Source organism: Pristiophorus japonicus, chromosome 2 (assembly GCF_044704955.1).
Source record: "Pristiophorus japonicus isolate sPriJap1 chromosome 2, sPriJap1.hap1, whole genome shotgun sequence".
Taxonomy (NCBI): Eukaryota; Metazoa; Chordata; class Chondrichthyes; family Pristiophoridae; genus Pristiophorus; species Pristiophorus japonicus.
Genome location: NC_091978.1, coordinates 178,843,514 through 178,865,501, shown reverse-complemented (window position 1 = coordinate 178,865,501; position 21,988 = coordinate 178,843,514). Strand labels below are relative to the sequence as shown.

The 21,988-nt window shown below is 44.4% G+C and overlaps 1 protein-coding gene across 1 annotated transcript in view; it reads left to right on the top strand.

The window, feature by feature from the left end:
- Positions 1-21,988, top strand: part of LOC139229194 (NACHT and WD repeat domain-containing protein 2) — a 368,765-nt gene that overhangs the window by 105,675 nt on the left and 241,102 nt on the right. The window contains exon 2 of the mRNA XM_070860849.1: positions 21,379-21,467. Within this exon, the coding sequence (XP_070716950.1) occupies positions 21,379-21,467 (89 nt within the window). The remainder of the gene's footprint in view (positions 1-21,378; positions 21,468-21,988) is intronic.

Below are 21,988 nucleotides of genomic sequence, written 5' to 3'. Positions count from 1 at the left end.
GCTATGCTTGCTGGGAGCACATTGTGAGAAATTGTGGGTGCGCAGCCCAGGAATTCAATAGAAAAAAGAAAGAAAGACTTGCATTTATATAGCACCTTTCATGACCACCAGACATCCCAAAGTGCTTTACAGCCAATGAAGTACTTTTGAAGTGTAATCACTGTTGTAATGTAGGAAATGTAGCAGCTAATTTGTGCACAGCATGGTCCCACAAACAGCAATGTGATAATTACCAGATAATCTGTTTTTGTTATGTTGATTGAGGGATAAATATTGGCCAGGTAGAAAATCACAGGTTGCTCCCCCCTGACTTCCTGCAATGCGCTTGCTGCAAGCATGGTTTTTCCCTGGAAGCAGAGGATCACAGAATTGGACCTTAGACTCCCCACCAAATATACATAGAATTCACAGCACGGAAACAAGCTATTCGGCCCAACCAGTCTATGCCAGTGTTTATGCTCCACACACACCTTTTCCTACTCTATTTACTTCATCTCAAAATATCCTTTATAAGGATGTATATGGAAACTTGTTGCTGCTTTAGCCAGATTTTACCTTCCAGTGTTCTTCTTTTCTCCGGTACGGTCCTGAATCTAATGGCTTATGCTGGAGTTTTGTTTCACGGATGGTGGCAGAGTGAAGTGAAACAGTGATTGTTGGCATGCCACTCAACTTTGTGAGGATCACAGCTAACCCCAGATTCTGTCGTTGCCTGGGGAAAGCTTTTCTCTGTGTACCATGTGTAATGAAATCGTAAACCCATTTATAAAGGACAAACATCTGTGCAGGCACTTTAAAGCACGGCTCATAAGAGAGAGATCAGGTGCAGGAAACTTTTCATGCCTTCATTGCCTCTCAAACTAAGATCAGCGAATTCAACACAGATCATTCCTGGGAGCTTATTATTAATTAAGTACCAGTCCTTGAATACAGTCGTGTATTAAGTGTTATCATAGGCAGTCCCTCAAAATCGAGGAAGGCTTGCTTCCACTCTCAAAGTGAGTTCTTAGGTGACTGAACAGTCCAATACAGGAATTAGAGTCTCTGTCACAGGTGGGACAGACAGTCGTTAAAGGAAAGGGTGGGTGGGGAGTCTGGTTTGCTGCACGTTCCTTCCGCTCCCTGTACTTGTTTACTGCATGCTCTCGGCGACAAGACTCAAGGTGCTCAGCGTCCTCCCAGATGCACTTCCTCCATAAGAACATAAGAATTAGGAACAGGAGTAGGCCATCTAGCCCCTCAAGCCTGCTGCGCCATTCATGGCTGATCTGACCGTGGACTCAGCTCCACTTACCCGCCCGCTCCCCGTAACCCTTAATTCCCTTATTGGTTAAAAATCTATCTATGACTTGAATACATTCAATGAGCTAGCCTCAACTGCTTCCTTGGGCAGAGAATTCCACAGATTCACAACCCTCTGGGAGAAGAAATTCCTTCTCAACTCGGTTTTAAATTGGCTCCCCCATATTTTGAGGCTGTGCCCTCTAGTTCTAGTCTCCCCGACCAATGGAAACAACCTCTCCGCCTCTATCTTGTCTATCCCTTTCATTATTTTAAATGTTTCTATAAGATCACCCCTCATCCTTCTGAACTCCAACGAGTAAAGACCCAGTCTACTCAACCAGACCACTTCGGGCGGTCTTTGGCCAGGGACTCCCAGATGTCGGTGGGGATGTTGCATTTTATCCAGGAGGCTTTGAGGGTGTCCTTGAAATGTTTCCTCTGCCCACCTTGGGCTCGCTTGCGGTGTAGGAGTTCCAAGTAGAGCACTTGCTTTGGGAGTCTTGTGTCAGGCATGCGAACAATGTGGCCCGCCCAACGGAGCTGGTTGAGTGTGGTCAGTGCTTCAATGCTGGGGATGTTGGCCTGGACGAGGACGCTAATGTTGGTGCGCCTGTCCTCCTAGGGGATTTGCAGGATCTTGCGGAGACGTCGTTGGTGGTATTTCGCCAGCGATTTGAGGTGTCTACTGTATATGGTCCACGTCTCTGAGCCATACAGGAGGGCAGGTATCACTACAGCCCTGTAGACCATAAGCTTGGTGGCAGATGTGTGTAGCACTGTGCAAAATACAGCTTTTAACCATGCACCTGGAGATGCTATTTCAGCTTTGTCAATATATTCTGGGTAATAGCTCACTAACATTTTGCCAATTGTAGTTGTATATCCCATAGTATTCTGGTTACTAGGATGAATATAAATCAATAAGTAACATCATTAGAACAGCTAGCTGTATATTACTATACCAAGGAGCGTGCGGCAAACCAGACTCCCCACCCACCCTTTCCTTCAACGACTGTCTGTCCCACCTGTGACAGAGACTGTAATTCCTGTATTGGACTGTACAGTCACCTGAGAACTCACTTTTAGAGTGGAAGCAAGTCTTCCTCGATTTCGAGGGACTGCCTATGATGATGACTGTACCAATTTGTTCTGTGGTAAATATCCACCTTATTTTCAGACATGCTCAAGGTTCAGATCCCCTCTCCTGGCCACTCTTTACATTTGTTATTATTTTTTAGGTTTTTCTTGCTTGTCCTGTTTAAGGAGTAAACTCGGTGATTTAACTCATGGGAAGATTTTCTGAGTCCTTACTCATGGCCACCATTTCCTGATGCACGCTTGCAGTGAGGACACGGAAATCCACCATTTTGAGGTCAAATCAAATTAGTTGTTGGCAGCTGAGGAAGTCTGTCCCACCTGTGACAGAGTCTGTGGCTTTCGTATTGGACTGTTCAACCACCAAAGAACTAACTTCAGGAGTGGAAGTAAGTCTTCCTCGATTCCGAGGGACTGCCTATGATGATGATGACTGCACTCAACTAGGCAAGTGGAGAATATTCCATCACACTCCTGACTTGTGCCTGGTAGATGGTGGAATGGCTTTGGGGAGTCAGGAGTTGAGACACTCGCCACAGAATACCCAGCCTCTGACCTGCTCTTGTAGCCACAGTAGTTATGTGGCTGGGCCAGTTAAGGTCAAAGGTGACCCCCCAGGATGTTGTTGGTGGGGGATTTGGCGATGGTAATGCCATTTAATGTCGAGGGGTATTGGTTAGACTTTCTCTTGTTGGAGATAGTCATTGCCTGGCAATTGTGTGGCGGCCACTTATCAGCCCAAGCCTGAATATCATCCAGGTCTTGCTCCATGCAGACCTGGATGACATTCAGGCTTGGGCTGATAAGCCCAAGTAGTTGCAAATGGAACTGAACAATGTGCAATCATTAGGGAACATCTCCACTTCTGACCTTATGATGGAGGGAAGGTCATTGATGAAGGTTGGACCTAGGACACTGCCCTGAGGAACTCGTACAGTGATGTCCTGGGGCTGTGATGATTGGCCTCCAACAACCACACCCATCTTCCTTTGTGCGAGGTATGACTCCAGCCAGTGGAGAGTGTTCCCCCTAATTCCCATTGACTTAAATTTGACTAGGGTTCCTTGATGCCACATTCTATCAGATGCTGCCTTGATATAAGATAGACAGAACGGAAAAGGGGCGGGTGAGGGGTAGCCCTGATAATAAAGGATGACATAAGTACAGTAGAGAGAAAGGATCTCGGCTCAGAAGATCAGGAAGTAGAATCAGTATGGGTTGAGATAAGGAATAACAAGGGGCAGAAAGCACTGGTGGGAGTAGTATATAGGTCCCCTGACAGTAGCTATACTGTTGGACAGAATATTAATCAAGAAATTGTAGGAGCTTGTAACAAAGGTAATGCAATAATCATGGAGGATTTTAATATTCATATAGACTGGACCAATCAAATTAGCAAAGGTAGTCCGGAAGTCGAGTTTAATGGAATACATTTGGAACAGTTTCCTAGAACACTACTTCATGGAACCAACCACGGAACAGGCTATTTTAGATCTTGTAATGTGTAATGAGGCAGGGTTAATTAGCAATCTTATAGTAAAGGATTCTCTGGGGCAGAGTGATCATAATATAATAGAATTTCACATTAAATTTGAGAGTGACTTACCTAAGTCCGAAACTAGAGTCTTAAACTTAAATAAAGCCAATTACATAGGTAAGAGGGGCAAGTTGGCTAAGGTAGATTGGACAAATAGATTAAAAGGTATGGTGGTAGATAAGCAGTGGCTAGCATTTAAAGAAATATTTAATAATTCTCAACGAAAATGCATTCTATTGAGAAACAAAAACTCCATGGGAAAAGTGATCCATCCGTGGCTAACTAAAGAAGTTAAGGATAGCATTAGATTGAAAGAAGAAGCTTATAATGCTGCAAATAATAGTAATAAGCTTGCGGATTGGGAGAGTTTCAGAAACCAGCAAAGGATGATGAAAAAAATGATAAAAGGGGAAAAAATAGAATATGAGAAACTGGTTAAAAAAATATATAAAACAGATAGGAGCATTTACAAGTAAGTAAAAATGATGAGAGTAGCAAAAGTAAATGTCGGTCCCTTAGAGGCTGAGACAGGAGAAGTTATTATGGGAATAAGGAAATGGCAGAAATGTTAAACAAATATTCTGTATCTGTCTTCACCTTAGAAGACATGAAACACATACCAAAAATGATGGCGAACCAAGGGTCTAATGAGGTTAAAGAACTTAACGTAATTAATATAAATAGAGAAAAAGTACTAGAGAAACTAATGGGATTAAAAACCAACAAATCCCCTGAACCTGACTGCCTACATCTTAGGGTTTTAAAATAGGTGGCTACAAAGATAGTGGATGTGTGGGTTTTGATCTTCCAAAATTCCCTAGATTCTAGAATAGTCCCAGTGGATTGGGAGTTAGCAAATGTAACACCGCTATTCATGAAAGGAGGGAGAGAGAAAACAGAGAACTACAAGCCAGTTAGTCTGACATCAGTCATTGGGAAAATGCTGGTATCCATTATTAAGGAATTGGTATCAGGGCACTTAGAAAATCATAACATGATTAGGCAGAGTCAACATTGTTTTATGAAAGGGATATCGTGTTTGACAAATTTATTAGAGTTTCTTGAGAATGTATCTAGCATGGTAGATAAAGGGAAACCAGTGGATGTAATATATTTGGATTTCTAAAAGGCATTCAATAAGGTGCCACATAAAAGGTTACTACACAAGATATGGTTCATGGGATTGGAGGTAATATATTAGCATGGATAGAGGATTGATTAATGGACAGAAAGCAGAGAGTAAGGATAAACGGGTCATTTTCAGGTTGGCAGGCTGCAATTGGTGGGATGCCGCAAGGATCCGTGCTGGGGCCTCAGCTATTTACAATCTATATTGATGACCAAGATGAAGGGACTGGGTGTATGTTTGCTGATGCTGCAAAGTTAGGTGGGACAGTAAGTTGCAAGGAGAACACACAGCATCTGCAAAGGGATATAGATAGACTAAGTGAGTGGGCAGTAAGGTGGCAGACGGAGTATAATGTAGGGAAATGTGAGGTTATCTATTTTGGTAGGAAGAATAGAAAACCAGAATAATTTTTAGATGGTGAGAAATTTTCAAATGTTAGTGTTCAGAGAGATGTGGGTGTCCTTATGCAAGTCACATAGAAAGCTACCATGCAGGTACAGCAAACAATAAGGAAGGCAAATGCATGTTGCAAGGGGGTTGAAGTATAAGAATAAGAAAGTCTTGCTACAATTGTACAGGGCCTTGGTGAGACCACACCCGGAGTACTGTGCACAGTTTTGGTCTCCTTATCTAAGGAAGGATATACTTACCTTGGAGGCCGTTCATTGAAGGTTCACCAGACTGATTCTTCATATGAGAGTGCTGTCCTATGATGAGGGATTGTGTAGAATGGACCTATACTCTCTGGAGCTTAGAAGAATGGGAGGTGATCACATTGAAACACTCAAGATTCTGAAGGGGATCGATAGGATAGATGCTGAGAGGTTGTTTCCCCTGGATAGAGTGTCGAGAACTAGGAGCCATAGTCTCAGGATAAGGGGTATGTATTTTAAGACCAAAATGAGGAGGAATTTCTTCACTCAGAGGGTTATGAATCTTTGGAATTCTCTGCCCCAGAGTGCTGTGGATGCTGAGTCTTTGAGTATATTCAAGGCTGAGATAGATAGATTTTTGGACTCTAGGGAATCAAAGGATATGGAGATCGGGCGGGAAAGTGGAGTTGAGGATGATGATCAGCCATGATCTTATTGAATGACGAAGCATGCTCGAGGGGCCATATGGCCAACTCCTGCTCCTAATTCTTATGTTCTTGTATCAAGCGCAGTCATTCGCACCTCACCTCTAGAATTCAGCTTTTTTATCAATATTTGTACCACGGCTGTAATGAGGTCTGGAGCTGAGTGGTCCTGGTGGAAACTAAACTGAGCATCGGTGAACAGGTTATCGATGAGTAAATGGCACTTGATAGCACTGACGACAACACCTTCCATCACTTTGTTCATGATTGAGAGTAGATGATGGGGTGGTAATTCATCTGATTGGATTTGTCCTGCTTTTTGTGGATAGGACATACCTGAGCAGTTTTCCATTGTCGGGTAGATGCCAGTGTTCATAGAAATTTACGGCACAGAGGGAGGCCAGTTGGCTCATCATGTCTGGTCCGGCCAAAGAAGAGCTATCCAGCCAAATTCCACTTTTCAGCTCTTGGTCCGTAGCCTTGTAGATTACAAGTGTATATCCAAGTATGTTTTAAATGTGATGAGGATTTCTGAATCTACCATCCTTTCAGAGAATGTGTTCCAAACCCCCAGCACCCTCTGGGTGAAAAAAATTCTCCTCAACTCCCCTCTAACCCTTCGACCAATTACTTTAAATCTATGTATTAAAAAATTCTCTCGTCCTGGCAACATCCATGTAAATCTCTTCTGTACCTTCTCTCGTGCAATCACATCTTTTCTTTAATATGGTGACCAGAACCTGTATGCAGTACTCTTGCTGTGGTCTAACTAGTTCATAATTATACAGTTCATAAGAACATAAGAATTAGGAACAGGAGTAGGCCATCTAGCCCCTCGAGCCTGCTCCGCCATTCAATAAGATCATGGCTGATCTGACCGTGGACTCAGCTCCACTTACCCGCCCGCTCCCCGTAACCCTTAATTCCCTTATTGGTTAAAAATCTATCTATCTGCGACTTGAATACATTCAATGAGCTAGCCTCAACTGCTTCCTTGGGCAGAGAATTCCACAGATTCACAACCCTCTGGGAGAAGAAATTCCTTCTCAACTTGGTTTTCAATTGGCTCCCCCGTATTTTGAGGCTGTGCCCCCTAGTTCTAGTCTCCCCGACCAGTGGAAATAATCTCTCCGCCTCTATCTTGTCTATCCCTTTCATTATTTTAAATGTTTCTATAAGATCACCCCTCATCCTTCTGAACTCCAACGAGTAAAGACCCAGTCTACTCAATCTATCATCATAAGGTAACCTCCTTATCGCCGGAATCAGCCTAGTGAATCGTCTCTGTACCCCCTCCAAAGCCAGTATATCCTTCCTTAAGTAAGGTGACCAAAACTGCACGCAGTACTCCAGGTGCGGCCTTACCAATACCCTATACAGTTGCAGCAGGACCTCCCTGCTTTTGTACTCCATCCCTCTCGCAATGAAGACCAACATTCCATTCGCCTTCCTGATTACCTGCTGCACCTGCAAACTAACTTTTTGCACAAGGACCCCCAGGTCCCTCTGCACCTCAGCATGTTCAAGCATAACCTCCCCTGCTCTTGTATTCTATGCCTCAGCTAATAAAGGAAAATATCCCGTATGCCTTCTTAACCAGCTTATCTACCTGTCCTGCTACCTTAAGGGATCTGTGGACATGCACTGCCAGGGTCCCTCTAATCCTCCACACTTGTAGCTATACTGGAACAGCTTGGCTAGAGGCGTAGCTACTTTTGGATCACAAGCCTTCGGCACGACAGCCGGGATATTGTTGGGGCCCATAGCCTTTGCTGTATCCAGTGCGTTTCTTGATATCACAGGAGTGAATTAAATTGGCTGAAGACTGACTTCTGTGATGGTGGGGACCTCGGGAGGAGGCTGAGATGGATCATCTACTTGGCACTTCTAGCTGAAGATGATTGTAAATGCTTCAGCCTTGTCATTTGCACTCGTGTGCTGGGCTCTGCCATTATTGAGGATGGGGATGTTAATGAAGACTCCTCCTCCCATTAGTTGTTAATTGTCCTCCACCATTCACGAATGGATATGACAGGATTGCAGAGGTTTGATCTAATCCATTGGTTGTGAGATCGTTTAGCTCTGTACAAAGCATGTTGCTTCCGCTGTTTAGCTTGCATGTAGTTCTGTGTTGCAGCTTCTACAGGTTAGCATCTCATTTTTATGTACGCCTGCTGCTGCTCCTGGCATGCTTTTCTACACTCCTCATTGAACCAAGGTTGGTCCCCTGGCATGATGGTAATGGTAGCGTGAAGTATATGTCGGGCCATGTTCTTACAGATTGTGGTGATGTATAATTCTGCTGCTGTTGACGACCCACAGTGCCTCATCAATGCCCAGTCTTGAGCTGCTCAATCTGTTTTGAATCTATCCTATTTAGCATGGTTGTAGTGCCACACAACATGATGGAGGGTGCCCTCAGTTTGAAGACAGGACTTTGTCTCCACAAGGACTGTCCGGTGGTCACTGCTGCGAACAGATGCATCTGTGACAGGTAGATTGGTGAGGACGAGGTCAAATAGGTTTTTCCCTCACCACCTGCCACAGGCCCAGTCTGGCAGCTATATCCTTCTGGACTCAGCCAGTAATGGTGCTACCAAGCCACTCTCGGTGATGGACGCTAATTCATCAACTGAGGGAGGGTGATAGGTAGTAATCATCAGGAGGTTTCCTTGCCCATACTAGACCTGAAGCCAAGTGACTTCATGGGTCAATGTTGAGGACACGCAGGGCCACTTCCCCCAGACTGTATACCTCTGTGCCCCCGACTGATACATACCCAGCATTGGTGACGGTAGAGTCTGTGACATTGGCTGTTGCTTCACTAGTCTATGAGACAGCTCTCCCAATGTTGGCATAAGTCCCTAGATGTTATGAGGAAGACTTTTCAGAGTCGACTGTCCAAAGCCGATTCCTATGTCAATGTCAATGTCAGGTGGTCCGTCCGGTTTTATTCTTGGTGCTTTTTGTAGCAGTTTGGTACAACTGAGTGGACAGCAGATTTTTTTTGCCTAAAGGACATTAGTGAACCAGATGGGTTTTTTAACAACAATCCATAATCATTGTTTAATGGTCACCATTACCGATACTAGCTTTTTATTCCAGATTTATTTAATTAACTGAATTTAAATTTGCCAGCTGCTACGGTGGGATTTGAAACCATGTCCCCAGATCATTATTCCAGGTCTCTCGATTACTAAACCAGTAACATAACCACTATGCTACCATACCCCATTGCAATACATTGAAACTTCAATATGCAGTGCTAAAGAGTGCTGGGATACAGGATAACCCCTGGATTTCTCCACATCATTCCTGATTTAGCTCTGTTGTTTGGGGTCATCAAACAGCAGATAGGTGCTTTCTCCAGAGTGAAGCAAAGTGGCTGAGTGCCAGTCCAGGACACAGTTATGCATCTCCGAGTGACTGGCTACAGACTGGCATTGCCCAACTGAGGAACGATACACGAAACTTGGAAATTTAAAGAGCAAAAACATAGAAACATAGAAAATAGGTGCAGGAGTAGGCCATTCGGCCCTTCGAGCCTGCACAGCCATTCAATGAGTTCATGGCTGAACATGCAACTTCAGTACCCCATTCCTGCTTTCTCGCCATACCCCTTGATCCCCCTAGTAGTAAGGACTACATATAACTCCTTTTTGAATATATTTAGTGAATTGGCCTCAACAACTTTCTGTGGTAGAGAATTCCACAGGTTCACCACTCTCTGGGTGAAGAAATTTCTCCTCATCTCGGTCCTAAATGGCTTACCCCTTATCCTTAGACTGTGACTCCTGGTTCTGGACTTCCCCAACATTGGGAACATTCTTCCTGTCTAAACCCGTCAGAATTTTAAACGTTTCTATGAGATCCCCTCTCATTCTTCTGAACTCCAGTGAATACAAGCCCAGTTGATCCAGTCTTTCTTGATATGTCAGTCCCGCCATCCCGGGAATCAGTCTGGTGAACCTTCGCTGCACTCCCCCAATTGCAAGAATGTCCTTCCCCAAGTTCGGAGACCAAAACTGTACTCCCGGTGTGGCCTCACCAAGGCCCTGTACAACTGTAGTAACACTTCCCTGCCCCTGTACTCAAATCCCCTCGCTATGAAGGCCAACATGCCATTTGCTTTCTTAACCACCTGCTGTACCTGCATGCCAACCTTCAATGACTGATGTACCATGACACCCAGGTCTCGTTGCACCTCCCCTTTTCCTAATCTGTCACCATTCAGGTAATAATTTGCCATCAAAATAATTATTTCAGCATAAATCATTCTGAATAGGGTTCCACGTTAACTTTATCAAGCACCTGCCCTTCAATAGGTGATTAGCAGATTTTACATTTCCAAATGCTTGCTTTAATCTGCCTGAATTAATAAATTAAATTGGATATTTTTAATTTATTTCCATTCAATAGGTGAGTCTCTCACATAGTCTTCTGCTGCAGGTATATCCAGAAGCTATGATGTATGTACCACCAAGCACAAGAGGCAACAACTGATTTTCTTTTATTGCTCGTAATGGAGCTCACCTGATCTTCCATCCATTTAACTCAACAGTGGAAAATGAGTCAGGCTTTGTCTTGGGTGTGCAATCCTCCCTGTCCAATTTCCCTCTTTGTGCTCTGCCTAGTCAATACTTTACTGCAAGTGGTAAAGACCCCCATAGGTTTAAATGAGTTTGCCCCATAGGTTTAAATGAGTTTGCAATTAGTCTTGCTGTTTTTGATCATAATTCTCACTCCAAATATTACCCTGCTGTTGATAGCTCTCAATTTAAAAGGTACATTCACAGATCTCACACTCAAAAGGATTGCAGGCTTGAGAGAGGACTTACAACGCTGTCTCACCAGTTCTCTGACTCGCACTGCCCTCAAGCACAGCTGCCCTGCTAGATCAGTGAAGTTATCCTTAACTCTCAGTTCTGACACAGCTCTGTAGGAATCAAACCTCAGCTAACTCAGATCCAGCCAGCAAAAATATACAGATATAAAAATGTTTATGCACAGGGTAAAGGAGTTGTGGGAATGGCTTACCAGTAGAAATCATTCAGTGATACTAACCCAAAATCTGAGTTACTTTTCAATAAACAGTACTATGCAGAGTTACTTATTTAATTTTTATCATTAATATTTATATTTTAATTATTTTTTAATCTGTTGTTGCACAAAACTCATGAGTTAGTATAGCCGCAGTATTGGTGAGCTTATCCTGAATACTGACTGTTTTTGAAATGAGGCTTCAATTTACACTCAGCAGTAAAGCAATGCAGTTTGGAGAAGTCATGTGTAGCGACAGGCAGGCAGACAGAAAGAGAAGGGAGTCCTAAAGAGAAAGAAGTGCTAAGAGGAATAGTTCAACAGCAGTGAAAGAGGGGGAAGGTGATTAAAAAATAATAATGAGCAGTGTAACAACAGAGGAACTGTCAGGACAGACATGCCAAAGTGCTGCAAAAACAAAAACTGGAGAAACAGATGGAGTGAAAAAAGTGAGGATTAAGTGCAACAAACGGTATTTGAGAACAGAATGTGGGGAAGTAGATATTGGAGAAATAAAGATTGAGAACAGAAAAGTGAGAGGCGTGGTGGAGGAAACAAATCTCAGGGTGGAATACTGAGATAGATTTAATTGAATAAAGGACGGCTTCTTGATGCTGTGGCGAGCAAAGGTATGCAGGCTTGTGCCAAGGCCAAAGGAGAGGAAAATGGTCTGAACAAGTCTTGATCATGTATCTAAACAGATGGGCAGGACAGATGGCCGAGTGACTTTTGTTGCTCTTACGATCCTCTGTTCTTTTGCTAACATGGGGAGGCAGACAGATCGATAGGCACGGCAAGATCCTGACTGAAGAAACCTCATGAGAGGTTAGGTCAACCAGGCAGGAACACAGGAGCACAGCTGCACCTCAGCATTCTTTATCATTTCAAATATCCATACAAAAAAAAGGAAGACTAGCATTTATATAGAGCCTTTCACAACCTCAGGACGTCCCAAAGCACTTTACAGCCAATGAAGTACTTTGAAGTGTAGCCACTGTTGTAATGTAGGAAACACAGCAGTCAATTTACACACAGCAAGCTTGCACAATGTGATAACAACCAGGTAATCTGTTTTAGTGATGTTGATTGAGGGATAAGTATTGGCCAGGACACCAGTGGTAACACCCCTTCTCTTTGAAATATTGCCATAGGATCTTTTACATCCACTTGAGAGAGCAGACGAGGTTTAATGTCTTCTCCAAAAGACGGCACCTCTGACAGTGCGGCACTCCCTCAGTATGGCACTGGAGTTTCTGCCTAGACTTTTATGCTCAACTCTCTGGAGTGGGACTTGAACCTTCTGACTCCAAGGTGTGAGTGCTACCCACTGAGCCATGGCTGACAAGGCCACCAGCAGCAAAGCTTCACACAGCTCATGAATAAGGAAATCATTCTCAAATAGTATCTGGAATCTGGTGCAATGTGTGTATATATTTAAAAGCATTATGTGTATCTGTTTCAAAGTTTACTGAATGACCACCTCAATTTCTCCACCATGATTTTTTTTTTAGTCAGTATGTAACAAGCTCAACACAAGAGGGGGCAGTTTTGAATTTAGTTTTGGGGAATGAAGCTGGGCAGGTTGAATGGGAGAGCACTTGGGTGTCAGTGACCATAATTCAGTCAGATTCAAGTTAGTTATGTGTTATACTCATAATAAATGGTCAGACTGAGTACTGTGTGTAATGAGCAAGTGTGACCTTAGCTCCTTTATTAAGGTTGCAGAGTGCAGCTACCTTGTGGGTGGCCTGCTTATATATTGTGCTCCCAAGGGATGCCTGTTGGGATCCCTTGGGACTCCAAACAGGTAGGTCCTCTGGTGGTCAGGTGTGATGCAGGTTAAAAGTGGTTAAATACATAACATCACTCTCCCGTGAAGTCAACAGTACACTTATTTACAAGATGAGACGATCTGGGGCTTTGCGCTCCCTTGTCAATCGGCTCGGTACAAATGCTGGTGTGGGTGGGTTGGTCAGTTCTTCACTGGGCTCTTGGGCAGCCGGCCTTGCCGGGTGCTGGGGATGATGAGTTCGGTTTCATGGTCAACTATGATGTCAGTTGCCACTTGTGTGTGTATTGGAGGGTCAAAGTTGGTGGTGTTCTCTTCAGGTTGTTCGTAGCTGTTGGTGAACCGCAATTTGATTTGGTCCAAGTGTTTTCTGTGCGTTTGTCCATTGGTCAGTTTGACCTGAAATACTCTACTCCCTCCCCTCTTTGGCTGTGACCATGCCAGCGAGCCATTTGGGACAATGTCCATAATTGAGCACAAACACAGGATCATTGATCTCAATATCACGTGACAAATTTGCGCGGTCATGGTACACACTTTGTTGATACCACTTGTCCTCCACGTGATCATGTAGATCAGGGTGGACCAGAGAGAGTATTGTTTTAAGCGCCCTTTTCATGAGCAGCTCAGCTGGGGGAATCCCAGTGAGTGAGTGGGGTCTGGTGCGGTTGCTGAGCAGTACTCAGGACAACTGGGTCTGCAGGGAGCCTTCTGACACGCGTTTCACACTTTGCTTGATGGTCTGAACTGCCCGTTCTGCCTGGCCATTGGATGCGGGCTTGAACGGGGCAGATGTGACGTGTTTGATCCGGTTGCGGGTCATGAATTTTTTGAATTCAACACTGGTGAAGCATGGCCCATTGTTGCTGACTAGGACATCAGGCAAACCATGCGTGGCAAACATAGTTCGTAGACTTTCAGTGGTAGCCGTGGATGTCCTCACAGATATTATTGCACATTCAATCCGATTTGAGTAAGCGTCCACGACAACCAAAAACATTTTGCCCAGGAATGGTCCTGCATAGTCTACATGGATCCTCGACCACGGTTTGGATGGCCAAGACCACAAACTTAGCGGTGCCTCAACTGAGAGCAAGTGTTGCACTGGCACACACATGACTCTAAATCTGAGTCGATGCCAGGTCACCACACGTGGGATCTAGCTTTGGCTTTCATCATTACGATGCCTGGGTGGGTGTTGTGCAGTTCGCAAATGAATGTGTCTCTGCCTTTCTTGAGCAAGACTATGCGATTGCCCCACAAAAGACAGTCCGCCTGCAGGGACAGCTCATCTTTGCGTCTGTGGAACAGATTAATCACTTCCTGCATCTCCACTGGGACAGTGGACCAGCTCCCATGGAGGACACAGTTTTTTGCCAGGGACAGTAAAGACCTGGCTGGTCCAGGTCGTGATCTGGCGGGCCATAACGGGGGATTTCTCGTTCTCAAATGCCTCCACGACCATGAACAAGTCCGCTGGCTGTGCCATTTCCGCCCCGGTGGTGGGCAATGGTAGCTGACTGAGAGCATCTGCACAGTTCTCTGTGCCCGTTCTGTGGCGGATTACATAGTTGTATGCCGACAGCATGAGCGCTCATCTTTGGATGCGGGCAGAGGCATTGATATTAATCCCTTTGCTCACCGAGAATAGTGATATGAGTGACTTTTAGTCAGTTTCAAGCTCAAACTTGAGGCCAAATAAGTACTGGTGCATTTCTTTTACCCCATAAACGCACACCAGAGCCTCTTTTTCAACCATACTGTGGGCCCTTTCGGCCTTGGACAAACTCCTGGATGCATACGCAACTGGTTGCAAAATTCCCGATTCATTACCCTGTTGTAACACACACCCGACCTCGTATGACGACGCATCGCAAGCTAACACCAATCATTTACATCGGTTATACAGAACAAGCAGTTTGTTAGAACACAATAAGTTTCTGGCTTTCTTAAAGGCAGCCTCTTGTGAATTCCCCCATACCCAGTCATCTCCCTTGCGCAATAGCGCATGTAGGGGTTCCAGCAGGGTGCTTAACCCAGGTAGGAAATTACTGAAGTAGTTAAGGAGTCCCAGGAACGAACGCAGCTCCGTCATGTTCTGTGGTCGCGGCGCATTCTTTTTGGCCTCCGCCTTGGCGTCAGTAGGTCTGATGCCATCTGCTGCAATTCTCCTTCCGAAGAATTCGACGTCCTGTGCCAGGAAAATATACTTCGAGCATTTCAACCTGAGCCCCACGCAATCCATCCTACTAAGAATCTCCTCCAGATTCAAGTGCTCCATGGTGTCCCGACCTGTAACCAATAGGTCGTTCTGGAAGACCACTGAGCAAGGAACCAACTTTAGCAGGCTCTCCATGTTCCGCTGGAAGATCGCTGCAGCCGACCGAATCCCGAACAGGTACCGGTTGTAGATAAACAGACCTTTGTGTGTGCTGATACAGGTGAGGCCTTTCGAAGACTCCTCCAGCACCTGCGTCATATAGACCGAGGTCAGGTCTAGCTTGGTGAATGTCCTCCCTCCAGCCAGTGTCGCGAATGGGTCGTCTGCCTTGGGTAGCGGGTACTGGTCCTGCAGCGAAAAATGATTAATCGTTACTTTATAGTCCCCGCAAATTCTAACCGTACCGTCCTCCTTCAGTACTGGAACAATCGGACTGGCCCAGTCGTTGAATTCCACCGGCGCGATGTTGCCTTCATGTTTCAGCCTGTCCAGCTCAATTTCCACTTTTACATGCATCATGTATGGTACCGCCCGAGCCTTGTGGTGGATGGGTCGCGTACTGGGAACCTAATGGATCTGCACTTTCACCACCGAGAAGCTTCCAATGCCTGGCTCGAATAACGAAGGGAACTTGCTTAGAACCTGGGTACATGCGGTGTCGTCGACAGACGAAAGCGCTCGGATGTTGTCCCAGTTCCAGCAGATTTTCCCCAACCAGCTTCTGCTAAACAACGTGGGGCCATCTCCTGGCACAATCCACAGCGGGAATTCGTGTACTGCTCCATCATAAGAGACTTTGACTTCAGCACTGCCAATTACAGGGATTAGTTCCTTGGTGTAAGTTCTTAGTTTAATGTGAATGGGACTAAGCTTGGGCCTGTGTGTCTTCTTTCCCCACAGCCTGTCGAAGGCCATTTTACTCATTATGGACTGACTTGCCCCCGTGTCCAGCTCCATGGACACTGGAATACCGTTCAGTTCAACTTTAAACATTATTGGCGGGCATTTCGTCATGAACGTGTATACCCCGTACACCTTTGCCTCCTCCGTACGAGTTGCCAATTCCATCTGATCCACTGTGGATCGAGCTTCCTCTGCAACGTGGTGGTTTGCTGGGTTTGCAGCTCACCTGCACATTTGTTGGAGGTGTTCCATTGTTCTGCAGCCATTGCATGCATAGTGCTAATAGTGGCACTGATGGAGCCGATGATCACCTCTGCAGCGCCAACTGCCTTGCATTAACAGATGATGGCAGACTCAAGGTCAACTGAGGTCGGGCCACAGCAGCCAGCATGTAAATTCTGCCCTGTACAATTCTGCTCAAATCCGACGTTATTTTATGCACAGTACTGCGAAATCTGCTTGGCATTGATGCTAGTGGACAAAAATGCCTGGGCTATCGTTGTGGCTTTACTCAGATTCAAAGTTTCTGCAGTCAACAGTTTGCGAAGGATTGTCTCATGTCCAATGCCCAGTACAAAAAAAGTCTCTGAGCACTTGTTCTAGGAATCCCTCAAACTCACAATGTCCTGCAAGGTGCCTTAGTTCGGCTCGTTGACACATGTAGGACCGATATCTCACCATCAAAACGCTTTCCTTAGGATTCAGGTGTTCCCGGACCAGCATACACAGTTCTTCGTAGGATTTCTCTGTTTGTTTTGCTGGGGAATGAAGCTGGGCAGGTTGAATGGGAGAGCACTTGGGTGCCAGTGACCATAATTCAGTCAGATTCAAGTTAGTTATGTGTTATACTCATAATAAATGGTCAGACTGAGTACTGTGTGTAATGAGCAAGTGTGACCTTAGCTCCTTTATTAAGGTTCCAGAGTGCAGGTACCTCATGGGTGACCTGCTTATAGACTGTGCTCCCAAGGGATGCTGGGATCTCTTGGGACTCCAAAAGTTGGCCCTCTGGTGGTCAGGTGTGATGCAGATTACAAGGGGTGAAATACATAACATCATGGATAAGAACCAAGGATCGGCCTGGAATAAAAGTCCCAAATTGGGGAAAATGCCAACTTTGCTAAGTTGAGGAGTGATTTGGCCACAGTGGACTGGAAACAGCTGGTTGTGGGTAAATCAGTGTCGGAACAGTGGGAGGCATTCAAGGAGGAGATCTGGAAGGCTCAAGCCAAACATGCGCCCTTAATGAAAAAGGGTGGGAATAACAATTCTAGAGCCCCATAGCTGTCTAGGGACTTACTAGAGAGTATGAAGAAAAAACAAGAAGCTTATGTCATATACCGACGGCTAAATATTATAGAATCTTTGGCAGAATATAGAAAGTTAAGAGGTAAAATTGAAAAGGATAGTAGGAATGCCAAGAAAGAGCATGAAAAATTCTTGGCTAGTAAAATTAAGGAAAACCCAAAGATGTTCTATAAATATATTAAGAGAAAGAGGGTAACTAAAGAAAGAATAGGGCCTATTAGAGACCATGAGGGTAATCTTTGTGCGGAGGCGGAAGATTTTGATATAGGTCTTAATGAACACTTTGCGTCTGTTTTCACAAAGGAAAGGGGCAATGCAGATACTGCTATCGAGGACTAGTGTGAAATTCTGGATGAAATAAACATAGTGAGAGAGTAAGTATTAAGGGGCTTGGCAGTTTTGAAAGTAGATAAGTCCCCAGACCTGGATGAAATGCATCCCAGGCTGTTGAGCAAAGTAAAAGAGGAAATAGCAGAGGCCTCAACCATCACTTTCCAGTCCTCTGTGGATTTGGGCATGGTGCCGGAGGACTAGAGGACTGCTAATGTGGTACTCTTGTTTAAGAAGGGGAGAAAGGGATAGGTCGAGTAATTACAGGCCTGTGAGCCTAACCTCAGTGGTGGGAAAATTATTGGAAAAAATCCTGAAAGACAGAATAAATCTATATTTGCAAAGGCAAGGAATAATTGGGGACAGTCAGAATGGATTTCTTAAGGGAAGATCGTGTTTGACTAGCCTGATTGAATTTTTTGAGGAGGCAACCAGGAGGGTCGATGAGGGTAGTGCGTATGATGTAATGTATATGGACTTTAGCAAAGCTTTTGATAAGGTCCCACATGGTAGACTGGTCACAAAGGTTAAAGCCCATAAGATCCAGGGCAAAGTGGCTAGTTGGATCCAAAATTTACTTAGAGGTAGGAAGCAAAGGGTAATGGTTGATGGATGTTTTTGTGAATGGAAGGATGCTTCCAGTGGGGTTCCGCAGGGCTCAATACTGGGTCCCTTGCTTTTTGTGGTATATATTAATGATTTATATTTGAATATAGGGAGTATGATTCAGAAGTTTGCAGATGACACTAAAATTGGCTGTGTGGTTGATAATGAAGAAGAAAGTCATGAACTGCAGGAAGATATCAATCTACTGGTCAGGTGGACAGAGCAGTGGCAAATAGAATTTAATTCAGAGAAGTGTGAGGGCTTTGGGAGGGCTAATAAGGAAAGGGTATACACATTAAGCGGTTGGCCACTTAATAGTGTAGATGAACAAAGGGACCTTGGATTGCTTGTCCACAGATCCCTGAAAGTAGCAGGCCAGGTGGATAAGGTGGTTAAGAAGGCATATGGAATGCTTACCTTTATTGGCCGAGGCATAGAATGCAAGAGCAGGGAGATTATGCTTAGATTGTATAATACTCTGGTTAGGCCACGGCTGGAGTACTGTGTGCAGTTCTGGTTGCCGTATTATAGGAAGGACGTGATTGCACTAGAGAGGGTTCAGAGGAGATTTACTAGGATGCTGCCTGGAATGGAGAATCTTAGCTATAAAGACAGATTAGATAGGCTGTGTTTGTTCTCATTGGAACAGAGGAGGTTGAGAGGAGACCTCATTGAGGTGTACAAAATGTTGAGGGGTATGGATATAATGGATAGCAATGGTTGAGGGGTCAATTATGAGAAGGAATAGTTTTAAGGTGATTGGTGGAAGGTTCAGAGGGGATTTGAGGGAGGGCTTCTTCACATAGAGGGTTGTGGAGATCTGGAACTCACTGCCTGGAAGGGTGGTGGATGCAGAAACCCTCACCACATTTAAAAGGTGCTTGGATGTGCACTTAAAGTGCCGTAACCTGCAGGGTTACGGACCTAGAGCTGGTAATTGGGATTAGACTGGATAACCTCTTGTTGGCTGGCGCAGATACGATGGTAAGTACTGCAGGGAATCGAATACCGCCAGGGTGATCTCCTGAACTAGTTTCAATCACCTGGATGGGTCGGAGAGGAATTTTTCCCAGCCTTTTTTTCCCTAATTGTCCTGGGTTTTTATCTGGTTTTTGCCTCTCCCAGGAGATCACATGGCTCCGGTTGGGGTGGAGTGTAGAATGTTTCTGTGTAAGGGATGTCGCAGTTGTGAGGGACGGACTGGTTGGGCTAGGTGCTCTTTACCTTTCCTTCGTTGTTCATAGCTTTATATGTAACCTTCAGGGCTGCCGTGCGGCTCTTTGTTGGCCGGCGTGGACACGATGGGCCGATATGGCGGCCTCCTGCGCTGTAAATTTCTATGTTTCTATGTTTGCTCCAGAAAGGATTGAACCATATAAAGCGTTAATACTTGCTTGTATCCACCACAGCACAAATCTTGTGAATTTTCTGTGGTCTCAGTTGTTAACAGAATAAATTTAGTAAAACATTATTTTTCATCACTGAATTTTCAAAATGCCTAATATACTGAGAGAATAAATTCCACAACCACTTGTACTGAATGACTGCTATTCAGCAGGTCACAGTGCCCTGTCCTGCCATAACTATTGGATAACAAATAGCTGGCAGTGAGGGGCAAGGCTGTAATTGAATCAAACAGTATGAACAGCATTATGATCACAAGAGAAAAGCAGGAGTGATTTATGAGTAACAGCAAAACTCCAATTCAATTAGTGCCTTAAACTCCGTGTTTTGTAATTGTGTGTGATGCAGATCTCGCAAATGTTTCAAACTTGTTCTTACTGTTGAGCAGTAGAGGTACAGGCTAAAAGGTGGTTGGACTAAAGTCTCTTGCTATTATATAATCCAGGTTTCCAGTTTATGGTATTTATTTTTCTCTCTATTTATTATTTAGCCATTTTTCATTGTCACTTAAGGTTTCAAAACTGAGCTTCAGTTAACTTTCAATTTCAAAAAAAGTTAAAGGCAAATTGAAATTAGGAAAACCTAGAAAAGCAGCTGGGAGGATGAATTGTTTGTTCACAAGTAGATTGGTGTGAGCGTGCAGGCTCCAAATTCTTTTAAATTTGTAACCAGGGTAATGTTGAGCTCTTACTGTTCAAATGTTATCGGCTTTTCAACACTGTATGAGCAGTAACTGAAACATTCAGGGCATATTAAGGGATAATTTGATGAATTTGTACATCTGACTTTGGAGCTGTGTTAGCCAGGAGCACATCAGCACTCTGTACACCTTCCATGATATTCTATCAGTCAAAAAAACACCACAAATTCATCAAACCACCTCTATGAAGTAATAGGTGCTGGGTCGATTATAAAGGTATAATGCAGTAATTTAAACCCTAGAACCAAGGCAAGTCCACAGATGAATGAATAATACATCTCCCAAGATACTTTTATTGTTTGCTAATATATATTGTATTACTTGCCTTCTAGCAAGGGGATTCGGTTCTTATCAGAGTGATGACGACAACAGAATGTGATAGAATGGGATTGATGGGTGTTGTAGGTTCAAAAATATAGGAAACTTATTCTAACTATAGGAAACTTATTTAAATTTTTGGGAAATTGTATGCTGTGTTTGTTTTAAGCAAAATAAATGTGGAAGCTGCGGATATTAAAGGGCATGCATTAACTGCTAGGGAGTAGCACCTGCAATCGGGGCTGCACTTGGACTCAGTGACCTGCTCCAAGTTCAAAATAGGTCCCGTGGGTAAGCTGATGTTACCATTTCAAAAGTGATAATGTCCGTGATTCAGTATCTGCAGCATTCATGAATTCTACCCGCATTCTTTTCCAGTCTGAAACATTTCAAATTCACATGTAGATTATCTGCAGTTGTCTTTTCATCTTTTTATTTTTGCCAAATGTATGAAGACCAGAGTGATCCGGTTTTCTGTGTGTCATTCCACCAACAGATGAGGCTTTATTTCAGCTTTCCCTACTGTCAAAGGCCGAGAGGTGCACAACTTTTTTTTTCCTGCGAGGAGTAGTACCTCTCTTTCTGAGTTAATGATATGGGACCGCTCATGATATTTTCATGCTTCTTTCCCCACAGACACAGAAGCAGAAAGGAAATCGCTGAAGGAGCATGTTTACCCCAAGTTGCGAGAATTCTGCAGGGAAAACTATGGGCTTGAATTCCAGGTAATGGACACAGCATTCACTCTTGGGTGGGTGAGATGCATGACGGGTAGATGATCAGATAACGCCTGATACCCCACCCCAGGGGTGCCCAGCCAAAGTTGAAAGTTACCCACCTTGTATAGACATAAACGGGATTTCTGCCGCACTTCTGGCAAAGTTATAAGAACGTAAGAAATTGGAGCAGGAGTAGGCTATTTGGCCCCTCGAGCCTGCTCCACCATTTAATAGGACCATGGCTGATCTGATCATGGACTCAGCTCCACTTCCCTGCCCGCCTTCCATAAACATTTATACACTTACCACTCAAAAATCTGTCTATCTCCACCTTAAATATATTCAATGGCCCAGCCTCCACAGCTGTCTAGGGCAGAGAATTCCATAGATTTACAACCCTCTCAGAGAAGAAGTTTCTCCTCATCTCAGTTTTAAATGGGCGGCCCCTTATTCTGAGACTATGTCCCCTAGTCTTAGTTTCCCCTATGAGTGGAAATATCCTCTCTGCATCCACCTTGTCAAGCCCT